This window comes from Phaseolus vulgaris, chromosome 7 (assembly GCF_000499845.2).
Source record: "Phaseolus vulgaris cultivar G19833 chromosome 7, P. vulgaris v2.0, whole genome shotgun sequence".
Classification (NCBI taxonomy): Eukaryota; Viridiplantae; Streptophyta; class Magnoliopsida; order Fabales; family Fabaceae; genus Phaseolus; species Phaseolus vulgaris.
In genome coordinates this window covers 22172635-22181568 of record NC_023753.2, presented here as the reverse complement: position 1 = coordinate 22181568, position 8934 = coordinate 22172635, and the positions used below count along the sequence as shown (strand labels likewise).

At 36.1% G+C, this 8934-nt stretch overlaps 2 protein-coding genes across 3 annotated transcripts; both read right to left on the bottom strand.

Annotated features, from left to right (window-relative positions):
• Positions 1-467: 467 nt before the first annotated feature.
• Positions 468-3345, bottom strand: LOC137828562 (uncharacterized). Its single transcript, XM_068635184.1, has one exon. The coding sequence runs from the start codon at positions 1353-1355 to the stop codon at positions 624-626; it is 732 nt and encodes a 243-aa protein (XP_068491285.1). The 5' UTR covers positions 1356-3345; the 3' UTR covers positions 468-623.
• Positions 3346-3938: 593 nt separating this feature from the next.
• LOC137828561 (protein PHR1-LIKE 2-like) lies at positions 3939-7719 on the bottom strand. 2 transcript variants are annotated; one of them, XM_068635182.1, is made up of 6 exons: positions 6922-7719; positions 5645-5721; positions 5486-5540; positions 5151-5229; positions 4985-5054; positions 3939-4711 (listed from the first exon to the last, which is right to left on the bottom strand). In XM_068635182.1, exons 1-6 carry the CDS (start codon positions 7109-7111, stop codon positions 4250-4252), a joined length of 933 nt encoding a protein of 310 aa, XP_068491283.1. In that variant the 5' UTR covers positions 7112-7719; the 3' UTR covers positions 3939-4249. The 2 variants fall into 2 exon arrangements, with proteins under 2 accessions (XP_068491283.1, XP_068491284.1); XM_068635183.1 differs by having other exon boundaries at positions 5151-5220; positions 6922-7399.
• Between the last annotated feature and the right edge of the window lie 1215 nt (positions 7720-8934).

Genomic DNA, 8934 nt, shown 5'->3' with positions numbered 1-8934 from the left:
AAGCTCCTCGGTCGGTCCTTGATGTTGTAGCGTATTGCCCCCCGAAGCTTGCATGCTGCCTCCCGAATTTTGCTCTTATCACGAAGTTCGTTTACCAAATCGAGGTTGACCGAGAGGCTTTCCTTGTTAAGGGTAAGGTCGAACATCTGTCTTTGGATGGTAGGCTCGCCTACTTCGACCGAGATCATTACCTCGGTCACATACATCAGACTGTATGGTGTCTCTTGCATGGTTGTTTGGGGGTGCATCTATACACCCATAGGACTTCTATCAGCTCTTCTGTTCATCAGGCCTTGCCGAGACGCTTCTTCAACTTGTTCGAGATGACCTTATTAGCGGCCTCGGCTTGTCCATTAGTATGGGGATACTCGACCGAAGTCGTTATGAACTTGATGTCGAGATCGGTATAATGGAGCCCTTGGTCAATGAATTCTCGTACCTTATCCGTTATTATTGTGTTCGGTATACCATCTTTGAAAACATGAGATTAGAAGATCCACTCTCTGGTTCTTATGCTTGCTTAACCAATGCATCGTCCAAGTTGAGGAAAGTAAAACAATGACAGCGTATATCTCAAGAAAAATAGCCACAGCGAAAAGCACAACAGTAATAATCTGGTCATACTACATGTATGCTTTATCTACCAGACAAAGAAATGTAACAAATGCAGAGAGAGTGAAGGAAAAGGTCACAATTTTTAAGCAAATGCCAAGTCGAGGGTATGTTACCACTGCTTTTGTATATAGTTTATCATACATCAGTCCAAGCTCAATAGCGATTACTTTAAACGCCTCATTCCATGACATTTTCTGAAATAAATATTGCCTGTTCTGGTGCTCTTGAATGCCCAGGATGAAATCTGCAAATAGGCACTCGAAAATCTCAAGGAAATAGAATCCATTGTGTAAAAGCTTAGCATCGGGTACACTGTTATTTACTATTGCCCCTTGAGGATGATCCAATAATATTGTTGTAGATTCAACCTTCAACTCAACAATATACCCTTCATCTCTTTTTACAGAGCAGTTGTCCATGAATTTGGCATAATTTGGTCCTGGGTCCGGAAGAGGGAGAATGGATTTTCTGAACTTTTCACTGCTTCCCAACCACAACGACCAAGTCCTCTCACCATATTTGATTATTCCTGCTACCATAACTGGAATAGTGACAGAATTCAGTTTGCTACCACTCCATGAACTGTAAACAACAAAAACTGCTCCTGCTAGCTGGGAGATTAACCCAACCAAGTGTCGAAGCCATAGCTCATTGTCCTCGAGGGAATAGGCAGTGATTGTGTCAGGGCCACCCAGATGCAGAAGAAGAGAGGGTGCCCAGATTATGAAGTTGGGGTCCATTGAAGGATTTTTGCTGTCTTTGGAAAGAATGCCCAAAGCAAAGGTAGCAACCCAATCTGCTAACAGATAGGTCACCCACACACACAATTGCTTCCAAACATTGGCTGTGTACTTTCTTTGGTTGCCAAAAATTATTAAGATAATTTGCAAGACCAAACTCGACAAAACCAGAGCTCTAAGTTCCAATAAATTCCAGACAACTGAAAAACGTATATGTAATTAATGACCATCAATTTGCATACAAATAAATCAAAGAACTAGCTAATATTAATTGCCGCAGCAATGTACAATCATAATCACTCGTTCTGCAACAATTATATATATGATGGTTCATTTTTATTAATGGAATAAATTTAGTCAAAATACAGTGTCCTTCAATTGCATACATCTATCTTGATACAACTCATCCCAATCACCATTTCTACTTGTTTGGCAGGATAAAGTTGTTTACACTGAATGAAAATTGAAATCATAAGGGAATGAACTGATTTGATTGATGAAACAAACATTATAGTCTTACTGGAGAACAACATAGCTTTTGTGCTTCTCTCTGATTACTATTATGTTCCAAGCAAATGCCAACTTGCTGTTTCTCGCTGCTGCCTGGCTCAAGTTTGGAGAATTGATTTTAAACGGTCAAAGATAAGTCATTTTTACATAATTTTTTGTTTACTGGACTTGGATTTGAATACCAGTACACCCAAGCATAAGAATGAAATTACAAAAATGTTGAATAAGTTTTTTTATTTATATAATTGAACGTATTGCTATGACCTTCGTTTATTTATTCTGTATTTTTTTTATTTAACCTACTATACTGCTAAACAAGTCCCATAAAAAACTTATTACTTGCATGTTAACAACAATGTTTTTTCGACATGAAGATACATGCGTTTATTCAAGACTATTATTTCATATAACGTTATCTACCATTGAACTGAACAAATCCCAGAAAAAAATTTAATAATTTAACGTCATCATCAACCGCAGATTTTCAACGGTGGTATATTTATTGTGTCTATTTGTTGTTATGTTGTATACTATTTGTAAGGCTCTTCTTTCAACATGTCATGTTTGTATCAATGTGTTAGACATTTTATTTTCTGAAAAATGAAAGGTTTTAATATTGGGTTGTTAATGCCTATTGAGCTCATTTTCCTTTGAGTTAAGAAAGAGGGTGGAAGTTTTTAAAGCAATATAGAAGAATTAAGGAGATTGAGATGGAGGCCAACAATGACACAATGACAGAGAGACTGCAGGTGGAGGTGTAGAAGCCACCCCAACAGTAGCAGTGGAGAAGCTTGATCACATTCTGACTCAAAATTTAACTACCCTGGACGAGGTGATTGAGGTAGTGCAAAATGTGAGGGATGGCTACCTTATTCTGTCCAATTTCAACTCAACAACAGGGAAGTGGAGTCAACAGAGACAACAGGTGTGGTTGCAAGAGGTAAAGGACATCTGTGATTATACGGTGGCTGTTGCTGCCAAATTCATTGAGAGAAGAGAAAGGCAGAGGAGTGTCTGGCATCTCTTCTATCCTTACCAGCAACATTTTATGGAGATGAATCTTATGAAACAGATGGAGCATATCAGTACTCAGTTTGGAGATGCACTTTACAGAAGATGGAGGGAAAGTAGTGATGGGAGACATTATAGGATCCGGAACAAAACCTCTTACATTTACATGTTTCCCTTTGTTTGTGTCTTCGTGGAGGTCTATGAACCACAATTTGAACACAACCCGAAGATATTTAGCTCTGAAGAAAGCGTTTTTCAGCGATACTGATAGCATGGAACTGAATGAAAGACAGAAAGTGTGGTTGGAGCAACTAACAACGGTGGCTCCAATCCAACTGTAAACTCTGCTCTTAATTCTCCTCACCACAATCAATCATCTTTCCATTGCAACTTATATTTTAATAAATTCTTATAAAAGTAGCAATAGTTATGCAATTATTTATACTGTGTCTGGGGAATTATTAAATTACTTTTATTAAATAATTTCTCATTTCATATCTTTCCGTTATATTACAATTTCAAAACAGATAATTTAATTCAAAATTTCTTTTACGTATATCATGTATACAAAAATATATTAATATAAAATTATTTAATATCTGACATATATAAATTAAAATCAATTTAATGTATATTTTGCACACTGTACTGAAATATATATATAATTTAATTACTTAATTTAACCCTTGAATCGACAAAATTTATTTTTTATATAGATTTATTAACAATGCTGCATCAGTGCAATGTAACCTCAAACATCATGCAGTTGCGGGTTAGGTGTAAATGTATTAATTATAAATAAATTATATGTCGTCATCTTTGAGAGACAATATATTTAGGGATTGTTTTTCCATTAAAGTGCAGGATTTTTATTGCAATGAATATTTACTTTTTTTGTTGTTTATATTGCTTATTTCTTTTACATACTGTTTATTGCCATAATCTAACAATGAATTTGCCAAGACATTGAGTTGTATGAAAAACAAAGTCACTCAGTGACGAGAAAAATAAAGAACCAAGCAGAAATGGAGGTAGAAGCATTGTATCAGCAGAAGACAGTAATTCTAAGAATTCGTAATGGTTAATAATTAGAAAAAATAAAAATAAAAAGTTTGGGACATTGAAATCCTGTAACTCTTCGTATAGTACGAAGGGCACTAAGGAAGAAGTGAGAAACGAGGTAACGAACGTAGATGGTCTAAGTTAAGGCACATGGTATTTTCAATTTACACAATGATATGTGAGCAAGTTGATTCTGAGCAACTTGAGGGACAAGAACAGATAAGAATCTAATTTAGTACTTAATCCTAAAAGCTTGGAACAAAGCACTTCCTCATCTCTCTTCATGAGGAACTAACCTTCCCAACCCTATCCTACATGCCATACCTAGTTATTCCTGGAGGATTGACTTGACCTAAATGGATTCCTTGAGTTCTGGTGTTGGCTTCACTCCAGATCAAAGGTGCTACCATTGAATCTAAACTCAGCATCCTCTTCTTTGATCCCCCAGGAGATCCTTCTAGTGTCAACCCTCCCAGACTCTCAAGTGATGTCAGGCAACTTTCAGTGGAACAGTCAGCCCCTTGAGGATGGAGAATAGCTGCTACTTCTGAAACATGCATTCCACCTACCTCGGAACACACTGGGGGAAAATACCCAACGTGATCAACTAGGGAACTTCTTGGTGTTTTGCTTTCCAGCCCTTGAAATTTTTGCCCATCTGTCTCCATAATCATGTCCCCAATAAACTGATCGGCTAACATCTTACATGCTCGCTCAAGCATGCCCATGTACCTCCGCTCTGCATCCTGCCGAATTTGCAAGTGCTTCTCTGCCTGCAATACCATAATTCTTAAAAATAGTAAGTGTCAGGGTACATTTATAACATATACCAACTATTTCTTTAATAGAACACTGAATTAAACATTCTCTTCTCAGTTATTATTTATTTAGCTCATATCTATCCGCAGAAATAAGGGAGAAGAAAAAAAAGCAACCAATCATCATCCTGCAACCATGCACCGAGTCTAACTCCAATTCCAATCAAAATAGTCTTGTATAATATGCCAAAACCATAAAGCACCTTACACTGTGAGAAGGAAATTTACCTCCACTAGTAAGTGCAGTTTGCTTTGCACTTCCATTTGTGCTCTTAATGCCTCCTTGACTTCATGACCCCTATACATGACATTGCAACTCTCAATTTGTTTTAAACAACCATTCAGACATCTGGGCACGAATAAATTGTTTCTCAAGATACCATGGAATTCTTACTCGTTTGCCTCAGAAGTTGGTAAATTTGGAGATGAGTTGCCAGTACCAGGGCTTTCTTGAAGATACGAACCTGACATCCCTTGCATGGGTTTTTCAATGAATGAGACAGTTTAGACCAATACAAAAGCTTATAATATAAACAGTATTGCTAGTGTATGATTTTGACCTTGTTTTACACATAAATTCCAGAATCAACCTTTCTCTGAGCACGGGAACAAAGATAAAATGTGACCAATCCATTGAAACGGACATTGATACATGATTCAATTTGAGATATCAAATTAAAAAAAAAAAATTGTGGCATATTTTTCAAAAATAAAGATAGATTAACCTACCATCTTTGCATCCCTCATCAGAATCTTTTCCTGATTGCTTACCAAGCCTGTACTTCTGCAATGCAATGAACAATTGTATAAAACGGAACATTATCATAAAGTTTCAATTTCACCAATTACTATGTAATCAACTGTCACAAAATGATATGCAAAATGAACCTGAAGATGACTCTTTAAATGATAGAGAGTCAAACCCTTGACATTCATGGTCCTCATGATCGCTTTAGGAGTGGCTTCTGTAAATAGTAATTTTAAAATATAACAGTGAGAAGAAGACACATGATGATATTACTCATGAATACAAAAGAGTTTCCTAGAAAATATTCACAAATCATAAATAACCCCACTACAAATTGAGAAAAAAATTAAATGAATGAAGAATAAAATGAAGACTATATCCCCGTGATATTTAGAAAAATTCTGAAGGAATATACACTTGACTTGAAGAACATATCTCCAACATCGGAGCTAAGACTAATGTACAAATTACTGAAGGCTTTCTCCTGGATCGTGGTATTATGCTAGGTAAAAGCTAGCTAAAGATTTTTCGGTCCTAGATAAAGTCAATTTTCTTTGAGAATTGTATTACATTACAAAAAACACAGCATGAGTTCATAGGAAGGATGCACATACAGTAATACTGAAATATATACAGAAATAGATGGCAACAAACTACTATAATGACGAAAATCCACAGGATGCAATGAAATTGAAGAGACTATCAAAAGAGCCTTATAATAAGTTTTATACTCCAGGGGCTAAAACCCAGTATTCCACATTGTAATCATTTTAGGTCCTTCTGTATGCAACTAGCGTGTTTGGTAACACACATTAAGAGGTCTATTTGATGTGGTTTGCCACGTCTCAATAGAGCCTATCAGTTGTAGTTTTGGTCACTTGACGTGATTTTTGCCTCCGAACACACATTATATCGTCTAGTTTATCACATTATTCACCATAAAAAAATTGACGAGTTTCAACTTGCAATGGTTAATGTCGGGTGGTTACAGTGTTTTTATTTTCGTTTTTTGGAGGGATAGCAATATCGAGGGCATAATTAAGCCACAGTTTAAGACACACTGATGACACACAATCACTAATTACGGCGCCACAAAGCAATAATATGGTAACACAAATAATTAGGAGAATAACCCCATATCTAATTCAGCCAAACCTGCAATCCCAACATATATCATTACAACTCAGATAAGAAAGGCCCATCCTTTCCCTGCTACCAAACTCCTGGCCTCCATAAACAACAAATAAAACCTCTGCACGAATCCCAACAATTCCAAACAATTTCCTAACCGTATGAAGCAAATAGAGAAAAAAATACATAAACTGATAATAAATTTCACGAAATGGGATCCATGTCATCAGAATTACAGTAGCAGACAATAAGATGAATGAAATATGAAAGGGGAAAAAATACTGACTACTGGCACCCCCAAGTTGAGTGACAGCATCAACAAAGCGTTCGTGAAGGTCAGCGGTCCAACGAAGACGAGGTTTGGGATCAGAGGTGAGAACAAGACAAGGGTCACCGAGGTGAGCGTGATTGGAAGCAGCCTGCATGTCTTCCTGGGCAACACCCCCTTCATGGGGATGTATCAACCTAGAAAACATCCTATCCTGTTCTCCTTGTCCTTGTTCTTGGTGTTGATGTTGTGGAGTGAAACGTGAAAGGCCACGAAGGGAAGAAGAGAGAGAGAGAAAAGGAGAAAACGTGGGTATGTTGTTAAGTTATGGGAGAAGGAGATGACCCATTTGGTGAAAGGGGAAGCAGAAAGGGGGAGTGGGGCGAATGGGGAAATGGGTATGTGAAAAGCACAAGACTTTGGGTTGAGAGGCCGAATGGAGCTGGCACTGTCACGCTTTACTGGGATTTTGTCACTTTCTCCTGCTTTTCCTTTCTTCTTTTAAACAAAATAACAAATTAAATTAATAAATTCACTACTGTTCATTTGCATTTGCCGCTCTCTGCTTCCCTCCAATCATTTTAGGGTTCTTCTTATAGGGCGTCCATGGGAATTCCAATCAATTACATCAAACTCTTCTTCTTTCCATGCACTTCCATTCATTCAAAATTTACTACTTCCACCAAGTTTAGTCAAATCTAGTTCAAAAAAAACGTCTTTTTCTTAGGATGGATGGAGCAATGTGCGTTGGTGAACGTGATTTTGGTATGGGCTGATGATTTCAGAGTTTGGTCCAAGACACATTGTACACTAGGCAACATCCTTACTGGGTCTGTGGCCTATCTATGCCACAAGTCCATTGGATCCAGTTGTGGTCCTCTCCAAACGTCAAAACACTGGACCATCTTTCTTTTTTCAGGCTACACACTATATGCAATTTTCAAACTCATACAACTTTTTATCTTAACAATTACTCATACATAAGTTTCTTTTAATGCAGAGAGAGGGGTGAAGGAAATTGTACTTTTTATATAAAAAATATATAAATTTGGTTAAACTCTTGAAAAGGGATTTATTTAAGCCTACTCCCCCTTTTGGTTTTGTTCATATTTTTGCTATACAACTGGTTCTGAATCTGACTGAAGATTAAGATTGCGCTATGACTTAAGACAGACACCGAGGTTTTTGTCCATAGTTTGCAGCATGTGACTCACGTACATCCATGTGCTTAACACCATGAAAACAGGGTGTCACCATCTTAATCTCTCTTATTTTCTAATTTCCTGCTCTTCAATGTCTACTATTTTTATCTCATTGTCAACCATGTTCATCGTAATAACTATTTACCTCTCAACGATTTGCTTGGTCAACTATTTTATCTACCTTTTTCAACCCAAACAATGCATTCATATTTAACCCAAACAGTACATTTTTAACATTTTTTTCGAGTAAATATAACATGTGAACATGATATAATTTTTTTTCAGTAGATAAGTGTTAAAACTCAACTTTTCACTTATTTTCACCCGTCATTAAGGTTAAAGGATTAGGAATATTTAGATGTATTTCATAATATCAATAAGTTAGCTACTAGTTTATTTAATTGATTTTTAAATTAGTTTGACTAATTAAAAAAGTGGTCGGTAATATATTTCATTGACTATTAATTTAAAAGTTTATGAGCTACTTTATGCGTTATAAATTAGTTTATCAATTACTAGTTAGTTTATAAGTTAAATTTGTTAACTAATTAAACATTTTTTTGATAAAAATAATTTAATAAGAGTGAAAATCTCTATTACTAGACTAGTAAAGAGAGGGGAAAAAATAAATAAAAAGATGTACACGTATGTATAAAAGATATGAAACACAAGTTGTTACACGTAGGAAGGCTTGTTGGGAGATGTTGGTGGTCTTTTAAATATGGGGGCAATTTTATAAAGAAATTATCAAAATTGATAATTTTTAAAAAAAATTACAAAGTCTTGATAGCTTAACACGATTTTATTCTTAAAAAACTAATGCAAGGAT

What these genes read in the sequence shown, in the direction of transcription:
- LOC137828562 (XM_068635184.1), bottom strand. Translation starts at nt 1,355, where the DNA reads ATGGACCCCAACTTCATAATCTGGGCACCCTCTCTTCTTCTGCATCTG.
- LOC137828561 (XM_068635182.1), bottom strand. Translation starts at nt 7,111, where the DNA reads ATGTTTTCTAGGTTGATACATCCCCATGAAGGGGGTGTTGCCCAGGAA. An exon ending in TGATGAGGGATGCAAAGATG is followed by an intron (nt 5,230 to 5,485) that starts GTAGGTTAATCT and finishes AACCCATGCAAG; the next exon opens with GGATGTCAGGTTCGTATCTT. An exon ending in AACTGCACTTACTAGTGGAG is followed by an intron (nt 4,712 to 4,984) that starts GTAAATTTCCTT and finishes ATGGTATTGCAG; the next exon opens with GCAGAGAAGCACTTGCAAAT.